Source organism: Amphiura filiformis, chromosome 2 (genome assembly GCF_039555335.1).
Source record: "Amphiura filiformis chromosome 2, Afil_fr2py, whole genome shotgun sequence".
In the NCBI taxonomy this organism is placed as follows: Eukaryota; Metazoa; Echinodermata; class Ophiuroidea; order Amphilepidida; family Amphiuridae; genus Amphiura; species Amphiura filiformis.
The window spans coordinates 55,033,306-55,051,837 of NC_092629.1; the positions used below are offsets into that span (position 1 = coordinate 55,033,306).

The 18,532-nt window shown below is 37.8% G+C and overlaps 1 protein-coding gene across 1 annotated transcript in view; it reads left to right on the forward strand.

Moving 5' to 3' along the window:
• The first annotated feature begins 3,598 nt into the window (after positions 1 to 3,598).
• Positions 3,599 to 18,532, forward strand: part of LOC140146408 (ribosome biogenesis protein bop1-B-like) — a 28,467-nt gene continuing 13,533 nt past the window's right edge. The window contains exons 1-6 of the mRNA XM_072168248.1: positions 3,599 to 3,711; positions 6,236 to 6,376; positions 8,131 to 8,364; positions 10,192 to 10,536; positions 11,193 to 11,344; positions 17,342 to 17,558. Of these exons, the coding sequence (XP_072024349.1) occupies positions 6,278 to 6,376; positions 8,131 to 8,364; positions 10,192 to 10,536; positions 11,193 to 11,344; positions 17,342 to 17,558 (1,047 nt within the window). The 5' untranslated portion in view covers positions 3,599 to 3,711; positions 6,236 to 6,277. The remainder of the gene's footprint in view (positions 3,712 to 6,235; positions 6,377 to 8,130; positions 8,365 to 10,191; positions 10,537 to 11,192; positions 11,345 to 17,341; positions 17,559 to 18,532) is intronic.

The following is an 18,532-nucleotide window of genomic DNA, read 5'->3' on the forward strand; positions in this document are numbered from 1 at the left end:
GACCACGCATTTTTAATAAACTAAAACCTTTCCAGCGCAACAAACATGGTTTACTGAACTAGTAGTTTGTGTTCTATTACTGTTCCAAACGGCAGCATTCTCCATTCTTTAATTCCGGAGAAAATATAGAAAATACAACAATACCTCATTTCGGCCTCTTATTTCCCTTAACAAAAACTATACTCAATTTCACCAAGTGACTCTAGACCATTGATTTTATGCTAATGCTGTAACGTAATCATGTGTGTGATATAATTTTTGCATGTGTTGTTTGAAAGACAAAGGTACAGTGTTTATGTAATCATTGAGAAATGCCATGAAAACGATCCACAAATGACGTCACGAGTCAACTCTTAAAACATACTGACTGCCCCTCGTATTATGCATTTACAAAGCTGTAAAATAAGTTCCAACTTCTGAAACATATTTTTCAACAAGTTATAACTGAAAGTTTACAAAATAAAAAGAAATTGGAAAAATCTTCAAAGGAGGAGGGCGCGGACGAGAAACATGATTTTGTTTTTATTCGGCCTTAGTTGTTTGCTTTCAATGAACTTGCTTTCATTTACAAACGGGGTACCATTTCAGACTTTGCTCAAAACTGGGAATATTGGCTCAATTTTTATAATAAAAACTTGGAACATTTTTTGATGCAAAATTAGCTAAATTTCAGTCCAAAATTGCTTAAAAATCCAGGAAATTGATATTATATGTTGGTGGCTGTTAATTTGTTTTATTTTGGGTCACTTTTGAGATCAGATACATACGCACTGAAATCAGGACTATTTTTAACAGTTTTTCATTTTATAACGCTTTCCAAGTTTTCTAGTCATCTTAAACATAATTCCTCTATGGCTTATATTGGAATTCCATTTATTTTGAATTTTGCAACAACAGTTTTTTGGTCATATTCCTGTATGCCCTTTTGTCTTTCATTTAGGAATTCCAGATTTTTTTAACCTCATTCCTGGATTTCCAGAAATTTTTGGGGATGGCTATAAATGGAAATCCAGATTTTTTTCCGATCAAAATCTTATTCCTCAACCCCCTTGAACACAATAATGTTACCTGGATTTCCAGGGTTTTTTTGCTCCTCACTCCTGGAATTCCAGAAATTTTTTGGGATGGCTAATGGAAATCCAGTTTTTTCCTGATCAAAATCTTATTCCTCAACCCCCTTGAACACACTTGCTACCAGGATTTCCAGACTTTTCTTGCTCTTAGTATGAGGATTTCCAGATTTTTAGAGCATCAAGTTTCCATATCCTCTATGGGGGGTGGGCAAACTTTATCTGGAATAGCCCAATGTCCTTCTGATATCAAACTGAAGAATTTTGACTACATGGGTATTGAGAATCATTTAACCTTTTTTTCACTTTAAACTTACGATCAAAATTTGAACGCACTCCGCGCACTTTCTTCGCTCTAAGTTGTGGTGCGCTCTGTGCCTTTGTTCCGGCAATGAATAATTTGTCTTGAGTTTGTGTAGGCGGAAGGGGGGGGGGGGGGTGGGTCATAAAATTTTCGACCCGGATAGCGGGGTCGTTAAAAATTTAGCCCCCCCCCCCCTTCCGAAGAAAATGACATTTCCCTAACTACCACGTCGTGTACGACTCTGCAGGTAGAGTCATTTGACTCCAATCAACTGACTCTCTTGTGACCATTAGGCGACTCCTTTTGAGAATCAGTGCTAGTCTACTCCACTTTGAGATTCTGGCTCAGTGATATCGTAAGTGCATTCGGTGATTTTATGGTGAATGCAATACTGACGTAAGTGCCACTCCTTGTGAAACAAATGTTTTAGAATGCAACACTCAGTGGTGTAACCAGTGGGGGGGGGGCAAGCTGCCCCCCCCCCCCCGCACAAACCTAGGAAGGGAAAGGGGCGAAGGAGAGAAAAAAGAGGGAAGAGAAGAGGTCAAGAAGAGAAAAAAATAGGGAAGAAAAAGGAACAGGCAGAAGAGAAAAAAATGAACGAAAGAGGGAAGAAGAGAAAGAGGAAAGGAAAGAGCTGAGGAAGGAAGAAAAGGAAAGGAAAGAAAAAGAGAGAAGAAGAGAAAGGATTTTTACCAATTTTAGTGCAGCTTCAAACAAATCTATAGCCTACTACTTTCATTGTGAAATTTGGACTCTGAAACACTGATTTTTTAGTTTCTATATGCCAAAACCATGAGCTATGCGGGCCCTAGACTCCGCCCGTTTAACGCTTCGCGGTGCAAGCTATCGCCGCACATAACTACAACTTGTGATCAGCGAATTGGGAAATTTTTAAATCTTGTCAGGAGGTCTGAGCTGGTATGGTCTGGTTAGTGCAGACCTATATGAGCTCCTATGCATTAATTAAAGGCTTCAGGCTTGCATTTGGTAAGTAGTGCAAATAATAAATAAATAAATAAAATAAATTTCGGAATTTAGGGCCTATATATAGCCTATTGTATAATACATTTCGATTATTTTCTGGTTCGGTCGTTTGAAATAGCTTTAGAATGTGGGGCTCTTAATGTATTTATATAGCGCCTATCATTATCATTAACCCTGTCATTTAGTGTGGGCTCCAAATGGGGGTCATTCAGTTTGGGACCACTAAAAATTGGGTGTCATGACAGTGAAAAATAACTTTATGGGCAAAAATATACAAAATTTTGCACAAAAGTGCAACTTTAGGGCCTGCCATTTCTTCGGAATGGAGGGGGGAATATACGACTAGTAGTGGGGGGAGGTCATAAATTTTTGGAAAGAAAAATAGCGGGGGGTCTTAAATTTTTGATTACCAAAATGTAGGGAGTCACTAGATGACCACAGATAGTGTGTTTATTTTATTCAAAAAGACTGATTTCAATACAATTTTTAATAGCCTGTTAAAGCCATATTATAACATTTTCAAACAAAATAGATTAGCATTTCTTTGCCATAAAATGTTAGCTTTTACTGTCAGCTATATCCCCTTTTATTTTTGAGCCGAACAACTACGGCAAAGCAAAGAAAATTGGAATTTACTACCAGCGCACATGTCGCCAATACGTACCACTCCTTCGGTCATGTTGTGGTACGTACGACCCTTTGTGTATACGTATATCACCGTCCCGCACGCCGTGTACGTACTGTGTGTTATGAACATCGTATATGATAAAGCCCCGGTTCCGGCGTTTTATTCAAAATCTCGGATTTTGACAAAACTACAGCACCTAGAGTCTCGATTTTTGCAGGGTATATTGGTTTAATAAAGTACAATTTAATCGTGTAAAAAAAAAGGAATTTTAAAAATTCAGTGAGGGCGTCTTCCTCAGCAAATGGCTTTAAGGTATCGGTGGGGAGGGGGTCATAATTTTTTTGTTGCCAAAATAGGGGTCGCAATTTTATTGACACCTACTTTTTGTAAATTTGTGACCCCCTCCCCCTTCCGAAGAAAATGCCAGTCCCCTAGAATATAAAATTGCCACAACATGTTAAATCCAACAAGCTCCCTCCAACGGCCCAACATCCCGGCCCAACATAGCTAACATATTCCAGTGCTCGCATTTATTTTTCAATAAAAAGTTTTAGTGGTGTGTGCCCTTAATTTTAGTACGACGAGTTTTTCATAACTGATTGATTGGCAATGAATGAGGTCACCATGTGCATGTGATGACGATGTGTGTTGATGATTTTTGCTGAATTATAACGTACGTTTCGTAAGGAATTACTGATTAATTCGCTTAACAACTGACTCAGGTTGGTATATGTTTTCTTATCGCTTTTGTCTGGCGATATTTGTGTGGAACTTTACTTGAAATGTCGTTAAATCGAGCGTAATCATTAGGGCAAGTTGGCAATGATATCGTGATATGGATCAAAATTCAACAGCCTTGCACATTGTACATGTACATGTAGGTATAATTGTAGTACAGGGAACCCATACCGTAGTAGATCTGCACAACAGTATGGGACGAAGTGTATACAAAAAGCTAGTGCATGATTTCAATTAGAGTTTGTACTAAAAATAACAAGGCTCCGGCGCTCCAGGTCAGTACGGGCGCACAGAGTTTTTACGAGACATACTTACTTGTCCCGCAATAACGGGAATTCTTTTACCAACCGGACTTTGCTGTCCTGCAATATCGGGAAATCCTGTCATAACGAGACATTATGTTTTTAACATGCTCTTCGGGCTAAACGATTGAGTATCGCATGTCGTGAATAGCGTCATCGTGTTCAGCGTGAAAAGAACCCCTAAGTCGACCATGGCGGGGGGTTACGGCAAACTGGGATGTTACTGATATTTTGCTATTTCTTGTTTTCCATTGAAAAATCCATAGACAATTCGAACAATGCAATACATATTTAGCAACGTAATATAAACAATTTATTATTTGACTTATTTCAAACAAAATATATTTTATTTGTTCCAAGAAAGAATTTCCAACAACTGAGGAGTCAAATTTTACTACAGTTAATTTCCCGACTCCCAAACAAAATTTATAAGTCATTTTTTTAAACCACATTCCACTGCATACATTTTCAAAATATCGTGCTCACATTCGTGGAATTATTTATCGATAAGCTGCTCAAAAAAGTAGCATAATTTGCTGAAAACTGAATCAATTCCCATCGGATTTTTTTTTCAGTGGGCGCCATGATGCTTATTAATATTCTGACGTAAAAAGGTCATAGGTTGAGTATTTGCATAATTCGGAAAACTCCGGAAACTCCGCTGCTAAATTTCATTCATAAATCCAAAGTCGGAAGCTTTTTCCGACCGATTATGGTGGTGACGTCATCTAAAAATGAGCCATCTGTGCTTGCGCCGAGTGAAAATAACAGCGGCCATTTACACACTGCCGAATGCATACTTCGATAATGTCCTCTCATGGTAGTTTTCACGTTATAACGGGACTTCCTTCAATCACGGACTTTAGGGTGCGGTGGGAAATAATAATTACGAATATTTAAGAATGTCTGTTTATTGCAAGACATCCTCTAATGTAAGAAAGTCCGGTAAAAAGTCTGTGCGCCCGTACTGCAGGTAGTAAGTTTTTAATTGCATGTTTCACAACGATAGATAGGGATGTTCATAAAATTTTGAAGTTCAATATTTTTAGCTGAAAGTTCTTTCATTTGAAAGAGAATTAAATTACCTAAACAATAAAGGGTCAATCATGTTTCTAGTGCATATACTTTTGAAGTTACAGACAAAAAATAGTGTCATCAAATTGCCCAAAATTTTGTGTGTGAAATTGTGACAGCAGGCACATGTTATGTACAATGCACACTACTGTATGTGACCCCAGATGACCTCCTATTCTTTACTGTAAGAAAGCTGTTTTGGATGGTCTTGATTTACACACAAATTGCTTTTGAGCTAAATCGAATGTCGACTTGGTGGAACATGGATTGCATGTCTATGTGATCGTTTATGAATCCAGTATCATGCCAGTACCAACATAAGTCAACATCACTTAGGTTTTGGTCGTCAAAATTAATTTTTAGTGATTTTCTCCATCGAGCCCCACAGTAAAGCCATTTTTGGACCGTACATGTACATTCCACTTCCCAATGTGGGCTTTTTGCTGCATCACAATAAAGATGCGCCAACAAGATCCCAATTTTATTTTTCATCGTCTACGTTCTTTGGTAACTGGTAGACAAAAAAAAATTAACAGCTACTTGGGATCAAGTGGGTGCACTAATGTAAAAGAGGTCAAAGTGCCAAAGTGACGCATATTTCCCTATGTGCAGCACAAAAGTAAAACTTTGACCCGCAATAAAAATGTGCGCCAACATGATCCCATCTTATTTTTTGGATGATTGGCTAAAGAAGCTTTAAATGTATAACTGATTTCAAGTAAAAAAAAAGTGGGATCATGTGGGCGCACTAATTCAATAGAGGCCGAAGTTCATATCAGTTTGAAGTATAAGCTGATCGATGCAAAGTAGACCTTTGTTTCTGAGGAGCTTAAAATAAGGAGCTCGTATTTTTAAAACCTGTCATAAAACACAGGATTTCAAATATTAAGGGGTTCTACAAATCACACTCCTACAATGTATAATGCTGTTAAGGAGAGCTGTAGGAGCTCTGGAGCAATTGAGCTCATTAAAAATGAAGGCGTGGCAAAGTTTTGTTTGTGTTCATTGAGACCCAATTTGATAACCGTATACCTTTAATTTTAACCAATCAGGGAAAAAAATTCTTTTAGTTCAGCTTTGGAGGTCACTGTATACACAATGACTAATTTAATACATTGTGTTGTCTTCACAGATACAATCAATTAATTGAACTGCACAGGGTATCGTGATATGCATGATGTCTTCTGTCAAAAACCCGACAAGCAAGACAAAGCAAGTGATGGGGATTGGAAAGAGGAAAAAACCGGTGAAAGATGCCGAGCCATTATTTGAGGTATGTATGTAGGCTTACATGTACATGAACTGTATTCTCTCCAAATATTTTTTTTTCCAACCCAACTTCCATAAATTTAAAAATATATGTCAAAATACCATACAGTGCCTGTATTTTTGAACATTGTTTTCCGATTACACTATTTCGAAATTCCGTATCGTTTGTGATCACCTCTAATTAACACTTCCCTTTTTAAAATGCAACACACCGGGGGCATTTAACTATTTTACTATTTTCACCCTAATTGTACAAGGTGCTACAAAATAGGCCTACTACTTGATATGTGACCGTCCACGGCGAATGAGCCGTAAATTCCTCCCCCGGTCAATTTTGTTTTATTTTGTGTTTAAAAAATAAACATCATAAACTTAGAAATGGTATATCGTTTGACTTCAAACGATATCAAGAAGCGGGGTTATGGTTTGTTAAACTTTGCTCCTTCAACAAAATTATAGCTTTTTACGTTTTTACATGTGTCTCTTTTTCCACATTTTTATTGTTGGCAATAAATATCAAACAGTCATAATTGGCGGTCATTTCAAATCATCCCCAAGTCAACGAGGTTTAAGAAAGTTCTCTCATTGTTAATTGTTGGTTATGCATACCTGTACAAAATACAATGCCTGGTAACCCACCACTTGAACAGGATTTAGCAATATAAGCAAACAAAGACCAGAGCTATTAAAAGTTCTATAGTCATCTAAGGTAGAAGCTTATTATCCACTTCAACAATAGGATTATTGATTAGTTTTTGACTATCGAAATGAGACGGATGTCAGGCCAGGTTAAGTTACCGATGAATATGACCTTCGTACACATTTTACACCGTAACTCAGAATACAATTAAGGGAATTTACGGCTCATTTGTGCTGCCGGGTCACATATATGCGTGATATATAGGCACGGTTTCACTGGCCAGCAAAGCCCAACACCTGGGCAAAGTGTTGCCGACCCAGTGCTTGCTATGCGAGGGGTCTCGGGTTTGAATCCCACCCAGAGCAATCAACTTCTTTCTTTGTTTTTTCTCTTTATTCCTTCCTTCTTTCCCTTCCTTCTTCCCCTTCCCGTCGCCAAAAAGCCCTTTTGTAATATTTTGTAATCAGAAAAAGGTTTTCTTCCGAATAGTGATAGTGATCAGCTGTACTGTGTAATTTTGCCAAAATCTTGCCACAATGCAATGAATGCATTAGGAATTTAACCCTATGAGAACTACCTGCTGATTGGCCAAAATATCAATTGTGTCCAATTTTGAACCAATCAAGGAGGGTAAAGATCATCTGCATATGTAATAAGTCATGGCATATGAAATGGCAATTAAAATGAGCATTTCAAGTTATCAACCAATCAGAAATGCCGTTAGATGACCAGTAGTGTCCAGGGGGTTAATGCTGATATCGCTCAGAGAAAATATGTCTTACCCTTCTCAGAATCATTTAATTTGCAACATGTTACACCACCTCATGTAAATCAAACGACACTCATTCTTTTCACAGGCTCCCTGTAAAACATCCCTTTTTCATGTTGAGAATAGACTGGCTATTCAGGGCTCAGTTCAGTTCAGTTTTATGAAATACCATTCAGTTAATAGTCAATGAAGTACCATTATTAGCAAGATTAGGATGTGCTCTGTTCTTTGGGGTACCATACTTTCTATGTTGCCTACAAGCGTAGAAAAAGAATATGAAAAAAAAATCATAGTGGGAAGTGTTATATCTTCTGGATATCGCTAATTTTATTTTGGAAAATCATTGCAGGAAGAAGACTGGTTGGAGAATGTCGAACTTGAAGACAGCGATGAAGACGATTCCGATTATGAAGAAGGAGACAGTGCAAGTGACGATGAAGGAAGCGAGGATGAAGAAAGTGAGGATGGTGATGATGAAGAGGAGGAGGATGGCAGTGACTATGGAGACAGTGGTAAAGATGAGGAGCATGAAGAAGAGCAAGACAAAAGTAGAGAAGAATCAGATGCAGACTCAAGTGGAGAGGTAAGATGAATGGATGAATGTTTAACCCTATGAGAAGTACCTGGCGATTGGCTAAAATGAATATTGTGTCCAATTTTGAACCAATCAAGGAGGGCATTAATAAGGTCCCCTGCAAATGCAAGTTTGACCATAAATAGTTTAAAGCCTAGTCATAAATGAGCATTTCAAGTTATCAACCAATCAGAAATGCTGTTTTAGATGACCAGTAGTGTCCAGGGGGTAAAAGATGATTAAAAGATTAACATAAATACGAGAATCTTTGCGAGAATGGATTCTCGCCGACTTTCTGACCCTGTATTAAAATATTGTTTTAAAAAGGGATGGATAACTAGCAAGCTGTTACATTTAATGAGATGTACGATTTTGCAACATTTAACATCTTTAACTAAAAGGTTACTGTGATTTGCTGAACATCCTTAAACACTTTAGAAATGTCCTGCAATCTTATTGGTTCTTAGCCATGTAATACAGCATGATATAACATGGTTCAGTGTGTGCGCAATACTCGTACGCACTATTTGAACCATTCAGAGGTTCGCAGCAACAACGGGACTGATCAATTCTATGCCCTAGTTTAGTAATTCCTTGTTAAATGTAGGATAATATGATTAAAATTTGGTATACTTATGATTATTTTGTTTGTTTGAATTGAAGTGTTAAAGAATGAGAATAAAGGTATTGTTTTTAGGCTCTGTCCTGCATCTAGCGTCTCACATAACACGGGAGGCATCATTATTTTTGGCGTAAAACAACTCTTTTACTTAAAATAATGATGTCGCCCGTGTTATATGAGACAATAGATGCATGACAGCGGCTAAAAATAAATACAATTATTCTCAATACAGTTCACTTAATCAAAGCTCTCCCGATGCTAATTTCTTGATCAATTTACGATCGGCATCCGTCACTATGTGGTACACAGCAATGCTCACATCCGTCACTATGCTATGCACCCAACTACCGTATTTTGTCAAATAAACGCCCCCGGGGGCTTTACATTTTCCCAAGGGGGGGCGTTTATTCAAGGTCAATTTGAGAACGATAATTCCCGTTAAAATCATTAGGTAAACTAAAAACACACGCTAAAATGACGAACTAGAAACACTGACTTCTGGCTCATTTCTGGGTTTCTGATCCAGATTTTCGCCAATTAGTGATGCTATTCTCGACCATGTGCGCAACTTGGTAAGCTTACTACACAAGATAGCATGGAAATATCAGCATTTTTGAAACATCTTGGTTGAAAAAAAACTGGTGGGGCGCTTATTTGAGGGGGGGCGACTATTTGATGAAATACGGTATATGACAACGCTTAACTTTTACATATACACCAGTCCTTTTTTATTTACTGTTTCTGTTTTTTTATTGTTCAGGATGTCCAGGTGGATGAACACTATGCTATGCACCCAACTACCGTATTTTGTCAAATAAACGCCCCCGGGGGCTTTACATTTTCCCAAGGGGGGGGGGGCGTTTATTCAAGGTCAATTTGAGAACGATAATTCCCGTTAAAATCATTAGGTAAACTAAAACACACGCTAAAATGACGAACTAGAAACACTGACTTCTGGCTCATTTCTGGGTTTCTGATCCAGATTTTCGCCAATTAGTGATGCTATTCTCGACCATGTGCGCAACTTGGTAAGCTTACTACACAAGATAGCATGGAAATATCAGCATTTTTGAAACATCTTGGTTGAAAAAACTGGTGGGGGCGTTTATTTGAGGGGGGGCGACTATTTGACGAAATACGGTATATGACAACGCTAACTTTTACATATACACCAGTCCTTTTTTATTTACTGTTTCTGTTTTTTTATTGTTCAGGATGTCCAGGTGGATGAACAAGAAATTGAGAGAACTATCATGGCCAAAAGTAAAGCTGCAAAGCAAAAGAAAACTGTCACCAAATCAAAATCAGAAGAACAAGCAGCAGATGCAAACAGTTCAAAATCTAACAAAGGGCCAAAGGGTAAAAACAAAATAAAGAGAAAAAACAAAAGTGCAGACACAGAAGTTGGCACGGGAGATGATGGTGTTACACAGGGAGAGGATACTGGTACTGAAGGCAAGGATACTGATACACAAGGCAAGGATACTGAGCAGACTGGTAGCATTTTAAGCAGCATTAATTTAGCTGATGAATATGAATTTGATTCTTCCGATGAAGAGGTAAGAATTGTACACATTGTGGTCTTTGAGAAACTGAGAAATATTCAGCAAAAATGGTCGAAAAATGCTACATTTTGTTTGAAATCATAAAAAAGCATGATTTTCACCCAAATTTGAAACATTTTTTGTGAAGTTGGTCAAAAATAAAAATCCCACCAGCAACTTCAGCAAGTAAGGGCACACGTATACCCTTAATTCTTGTTGGGATTTTACAGGAGAGAGCTCTCTATTTTTACATGAAATTTACCCCAAGGCAAAGGAGCCCAGGTGCTCCATTAGGCGAATGTTTACAGTATATTAAAAGTAGGCAATATCAGGGACTGTCTTTTGGAATTTGCAGGAGAGCATTCAATAGCTCTTCTGGCACCTTCAAGGAGAGCTGTTTAGAGCATTTACAATAGAATGTAAGGAAAGCATGGTCAACTAAGGAGAGCTAAAAATCACTCTACTTTATCAGATTTAAGGAGAGCAGAAGAGAGCGATTGCTCTCGCTCTCCTCAACAGGCAGTCCCTGCAATATCCTGATGGAGTGATGTATGCTAAATCATTCAGTTGATGAATCAATCAGTCGATCAATCAATGACCATATGTCATTGGATGAATCAATCAGTCAATCGATCATTCAATCAACCATTCAATCAATTTTCATATTTCAGGATATACGTAATACAATTGGCAATGTCCCTATGGAGTGGTATGAGAACTATGAGCATATTGGTTACGATGTGAAAGGCATGAAGATAGGGAAGCCACCAACGAGAGACGAACTGGAGACCTTCCTTAATAAAGTTGATAATCCGGACTACTGGTGAGCGTGTAAACAGTGTAGTTGTAGCAATATACACCAGGCACAAAAAGAAACTCATCAGTTATAGTCATCCTTGCTGTTCGACAATGTGATAATTTTGGATTATTCTGAATGCATTTCATTAATTGGACGTTGCTCTTTCATTTGACACCCTGTTCGTGAAAATCGAACAAGAATTGACCAACAAGCTATGCGCCTCCAAACTGTCAAACCCAAAAATCAGAATAAAGCGCACAATGTAACAGGCACATTTGAATTGCTAAAATGACAACTTTTGATTTTGAGGTTTGAGGGTTTGGAGGGGCATATCTTGGTTAATTCTTGCTTGATTTTCACTAACAGGGTGTCAAATGAGGAAGCAAAGTCCAATTAACAAAATGTATATTTCAGAATAATCCAAAATTATCAGGTTGTTGAACAGCACAGATGACTATAACTGACGAGTTTCTTTTTGTGCCTGGTGTAGCACAAAATGTACTCCCTATTCCAGAAAAATTCAGCACTATTTTGTTTTCAAGATTCAAAAATATCATCCTGTTTTGCCAAATGAAATGAAAGGCGTACAATGTATAATGTTTGGTCCGTTTTTGGAAATGAGGTGTAGTTTCTTTTACAAAAATAAGTTAAAAATTGCATAGCACTTAGCTCTTTTGGCAAATGTTTGTGAGACAAACCTTTCTTTTTTAGCCTAATTCAACAGTTCATAAGTCATGACCTTACAGCCAAATTGAGGACCAAAATTCCAGTTCTCTTTTAATTACTGATAATGGCTCAGGCAAGTTTTATGTATATCATGTCCATGCTCTCACTGCCTTGCCATTTGTGTATGTGACTATTTAGCCAGATTATTGCATCCGAATAATCAATGCCGCTCTTGGCTACATGGCAAAATGTACGCAAAAGTGAGAACATCACTACCACATTTGAATTCGCTGTAGAAATAGTGATGTAACAGGATTAATTACCATAGTGATGGTTGAAAACTAGTTTCGAATGTATTGCCCTGCACTATAAGCAGGCTGCACTCGCCACCTGTCATGCACTGTGTATTTGTGCAATCATAAACTGAATACAATACCGCTCTTTGCAAGGACAGTTAGGACACTAATGGTACTGTGAGTGAAACATACATGGACTCTGCATAATGTTAAATTTCTATAGCATTCCGATCCAGGTCTTTATGCCTATTCTTTGATCATCTATGGTGCGATGCAGAGCAACAACTTACGTCTAGTACAGCTGCACTAGACGTACCCTGGTCAATACATATAATAATATTAGTTTTGACCCATCGCTATGGTAATTAATCCTGTTACATCATTACTTCTGCATTTTGAAATTGGGGGTAACACCTAATAAAAGTCACCGTATGTTGTTGAACTATTATTTGGAGGGAACATTCTTTAGGGCTGGGGTATGAGCGTTTGGACAGTATTTATTTTGGGACATTAGAGCACATCAGACATATCGAATTGCATTCTGAATACGAAGAATGTCATTCTGATATCAAATAATTTTGGTTTTTGAAATTCGCAATTTAATACACATTTTATGGCAAATCATTAAAATTGATATTTTTGATATTTAACAGTACTCGAAGTAAACTTTATAAATCTGATGATTTATACTTAAAGTGTATGTAGGTGGGATGAAAAGCCGACGATCAATTGAAAATTTTGACCTTTCGTATTGAAGATATGGATTTTTTTTCCCAAAACACCAAAAAAATTAGGTCTTTTTGGGGAAAAAATCTATATCTTCAATATGAAAGGTCAAAATTTTCAATTGATCGTCGGCTTTTCCTCCCAGCTACATACACTTTAAGAATATATCATTAGATTTATAAAATTTACTTCGAGGACTGTTATCTATCAAAAATTTGAAAAATATCAAAAATTTGTCATAAAATTGGTATTATATTGTGATTTTCAAAAATGAAAATTATTTGATATCAGAAAGACATGCTTCAGATTCAGAATGCAATTGATAGGTCTGAGGTGCTCTCATGTCCTCAAAAAATACTGTCGAAACGCAATAAACGCTCATTTTAGATCCCTTAACAAAGTCAAACATTCTTGCAGGGATTGAGTTTTAAGGTTTGCAAGTACACACCTCCATTCCTTAACTTCTTACAGAGTGCAATTTAAAAGCACACCTGACAGCCCACCTTAACATTTCCAGAAAAGCGATTGGTAGCACGCCTCTTATAGGCCAATAGTATTAGCTCATATATCATTAAAAGGTTAAAATTTCTCATAACAAGCTGATTTTTTCAGGATAGGTCCAGGAATATGTATAGAATCAAATTCCAAAAGTCCCCGAGAATCCCCCTTGTGCTTCCTTCAAAATCCAAGATGGCGTCCAAAATGGCCGCCATTTTCGTTTTTTATCATAATTTTTCCCCCAGACATGTTCAAATCACAAACAAAGCATCTAAATATAAGTTTTGAGGTACAAGGAATGTTTTAAAAACATTTGCAAGAGGTTTCAATGATCCTAAGTAGCCAAAATCCAAGATGGCGTCCAAAATGGCCGCCATTTTCAGTTTTATCATAACTTTGCACCCAGACATGTTAAAATCACAAACAAAGCATCTAAATATATATTTTGAGGTACAAGGAATGTTTTAAAAACATTTACAAGAGGTTTCAATGATCCTAAGTAGCCAAATTCCAATATGGCGGCCAAAATGGCTGCCATTTTAGTAAGTAAAATTAGTTTTCAACCAGACTTGTTAAATACATATACAAAATATCTCACATAGGTTTGAGGTACAATGGATATATTCAAAATGTACTCGAAGGATTTCAATACCTAGATATAAAGCCAAAATACAAGATGGCGCCCAAAATGACCGCCTAAGAAGTGTTTAAGATGTGTTAATTGGCATTGCAGAAAGTTCAAAACTCATGATTTGTAAGCAGACTTCTAATGCACATCATCCAAATGCACTACCATTATTACCATCATCATTTTACAATATTGATTCAGTGCTTTTACCATGTGTACAATACAATAGTTACCATTATTTTCTATTTGCCTCCAAACTAGCTGAGCTCATGCCAAGATGACTAAAAGCCTTTGTTCACATCGGTATCCATGTGATGTAATGCAATCAAATGGTATACCTTAAACTTAATCAACTTGCAATGTTGCAATGTTGGTTCGGTCTCCTCCTCATTGTCCCCAAATATAGTACAGGTGCTGTGTTGCTGCAAGACTGACCACAGCATTTGCTGCACATCAATGTACAGAAGAGTCTCAAGTTTCTTGCAGCTGCATGTCATGTTGTTGCATCTTGTTTGCATCCACATGATACCATGTTGAGCAATGTGTCTGGTGCAACAGCGAGTTCTGTTTCTACTTGAACAAGAATTCCATCTTGTGATCTCCATTCCCAGTCAGTTGGACTGCATAAGAGAGATGATGCCTCACTTCTACGCTGCAGGGCAGCTCCACTGTGCCAAATCTGCAAGGTTGTATTTACAACAGATGGAGTCTTTGGGGAAAAACATGCCCCCAGATGAGTACCAACTGTTCACAGACAAGGGATATTTCACCATCCGACATCTAGATTTTTTCTGGGGTGGAAACTTCTCTGACCAAACCATTGAGCAGTTTTTGTTGTGGACTTTGAAGACATCAGGGGAATGACACATGGTCGCGCATCACAGACAGTACATTAACCAAGTGAGTCCACGCACTTTCTCGATGTGCCCCAGATTATGATGCTTTAGAGCAGTTCACGGGTGTTCATACCGGAACATAGGGGATCGTAAAGTTTTTGTTGGTTGGTTGAAGGTACATCCCCCTTTGCTGGGTATGGACTGGATCGTCGGGTACGTGTCAACTGGGACTGTAGCAGATTCATCCGCTAACTGTGATAGAGCGGTGGAAGTTGGCACGAAGTCAGCAATAGAAAAAACGGGTACGAAGTTTACAAACATTGCCTTACGCCGAAATGACAAGGTTACTATGATTGGAGCAAAGGACAAGATGGTGCGAGTTAGGGGACAACAAGTAGAAGTGAATCCGACTCTATTATTTAATAGAATCACATGTGTACTGAATAACAGCTCTGAGATAGCGTCGTTTTTACGTACGAACTAGGTCCGCAGCCACCTTCTCTCTTTGAAGATGACCTTATCGTAAATCGCCAAAGAGTTCCCTGGGCCTTCTGTTGAAATCGCTCACTGAGCTTTCCAAGCTGCCAGAGAATTGTCTCTTTGTAGTAGATGGTGGTTACCTACTTGACATGCCATTTGGCCACATCCTCCACCTATGCAGGCATATGTCAGAATTACACATCACACATGCTAAAGCATTATGGAGCACACCTGATTGTTGTATTTGATGGATATGGCACTTTTCTCACGGTTCAAGAATGGATGGGGAACAACCTAAGTCCAACTGACTGGGGATGGAGATCACAAGATGGAATTCTTGTTCCAGTAGAAACAGAACTCGCTGTTGCACCAGACACATTGCTCAACATGATATCATGTGGCAAACAAGATGGCTGCAACAACATGACATGCAGCTGCAAGAAACTTGAGACTCTTCTGTACATTGATGTGCAGCAAATGCTGTGGTCAGTCTTGCAGCAACACAGCACCTGTACTAGTTGGAGACAATGAGGAGACTGAACCAGCATTGAAGAACATTAATGCCGAAAACACAGTGCAAGTTGATCAAGTTTAAGGTGTACCATTTGATTACATTACATCACAGGGATACCGATGTGAACATAGGCTTAAGCCATCTTGGTATGAGCTCAGCTCTTTTGGAGGCAAATAGAAAATAATGGTAACTATTGTATTGTACACATGATAAAAGCACTGAATCAATATTGTAAAATTATGATGGTAATAATGGTAGTGAATTTGGATGATGTGCATTACAAGGCTGCTTACAAATCATGAGTTTTGAACTTTCTCCAATTAACACATCTTAAACACATGTCTGGTTGAAAACTAATTTTACTTACTAAAAATGCGGCAATTTTGTCCACCATATTGGAATTTGGCTACTTAGGATTATTGAAACTTCTTCCAAATGTTTTTAAAACATTCCTTGTACCTCAAAATATATATTTAGATGCTTTGTTTGTGATTTTAACATGTCTGGGGGCAAAGTTATGATAAAAACTGAAAATGGCGGCCATTTTGGACGCCATCTTGGATTTTGGCTACTTAGGATTATTGAAACTTCTTCCAAATGTTTTTAAAACATTCCTTGTACCTCAAAACATATATTTAGATGTTTTGTTTGTGATTTTAACATGTCTGGGGTTAAAGTTATGATAAAGACTGAAAATGGCGGCCATTTTGGACGCCATCTTGGATTTTGAAGGAAGCACAAGGGGGATTTTCGGGGACTTTTGGAATTTGATTCTACACTTGTTTCTGGACCTATCCTGAAAAAATCAGCTTGTTATGAGAAATTTTGGGGTTATAGCTAATACTATTGGCCTATTATTTTCATAACTCAATCCTTGGTCTTGGTGTGCCTCGCAGTTGGTATAATGTTCCTGGCTGTAGCATGGTAAAGAGGGCGCAATACAAAATCTATCAGAATTTAGTTGTTGGGGCTAGCACAATGGACCACAATGGCCTCATCCCAATGGCATAGTTCAATAACTTCAATTAAACACTCATGGTGCAAAATTTGACCTCAAGTTGCAGAGTATGAGTTGTTGTACCCAAATTTTCTAAAGGTCATTCAATGAATGTACAATATGTATTGGGGTTAAAGAACTGTGCCCTGATATACATGTATGAACATGTTGTCAATCAGAGTATAGTATGATATGTGATATAATGTGGATAGGAAATTCTTTTAAGCATAATAATCGTTGTAGCCTTAATGGGTAAAGTAAGGATAAATAAAAACCCATAGACAGCCGACACTGTGGGACAATCTACTACCCCCAGAGCTAATTGGTTTGATCCAAAACATATAGATATCAATAACATTTCAATTTAAACGTGTTCACAGGCGTACCGTGTTTGACAAGAAGACAGGAGAAGAAATCACCTTGAGTCCCGAAGATGTGGCAACCATTCAGCAAATCCAGTCCAGCCGTTACACAGGAGGGGAGGATCCTTACGCTCCGTGGACGGACTTCTTTACCCATGAGAAGATGATCCACCCGGTTACACGGCGACCAGAACATAAACGCAGTTTCATTCCTTCTCTCTTGGAAAAGAAAAAGGTATGTTTTTTTGTTTGTTTTTTTATGTCAAGACATATCAAGGCATTAACAGCTGTTATCATTATGATAAAGCTGACGGGTTGGCACCTAGATTCATGTAGCTGTTAAGGGGGTACAACACCCCTGCCCAATTTTGTGCCTATTTTTTGCATTTTTCTCAAAAATGATAGGGCATTGGTGACAAGTAAGATGTGTATATTATAGGGGCAAGGACTACAACTACTGCACTGGAAATTTTATTTCAGCACAGACAACAGCTGTGGAGTTACAGTCAAAAATGAGGGAAAACCAATATTTGATCAATAAATCAATAACTACTTAATAAGTAGTTGTAGCCCTTTCCCCTATAATATACATATCTTACCTGTCACCAATGCGCTATAATTTTTTTGAGAAAAATGCAAAAATAGGCACAAAATTGGGCAGGGGTGTAGTACCCCCTTAACCTCCTTTTAGTTTGTTTGTTTGTTTGTTTGTTTGTTTGTTTGTTTTATTTTGAGGCCCAGGAATTTTGAAGCTGGTCCGTTTCACAATTCCTGGAATATTAGGCAGGAGTGCATTCCATGTACGGGCTGTAGATAGAATGATAATGGTTTGTATCTGCTCTTCCATTTAAAAAAACAGCACATTATATAACCTATTTAGCACCCGGGCCCTTTATAATGAAATACAGAATTGAAAAGACTAGTTTGCATAGATCTGTTAATCAACAATTTTTGTGAATTATTGATTTTCAATAAAGCAAAATTATGCCAATGGAGAATGTGAGCCAAGAAACCATGCTGCGAAAGCACTTTTGCTTCGCCTATAGTATTTGTTATCGCCAACTCTTAGCAACATGCAGTCATTATAAAAAAAAAATAATAAGCTTAGGTACCCCTTAAAAAGAAATATCTCTCTTAGCTTGCATGCTACACCTTGTTTGGCAACTACCGTATCAACTAGGTATGTGTACAAACAAATTCACGTTGCTT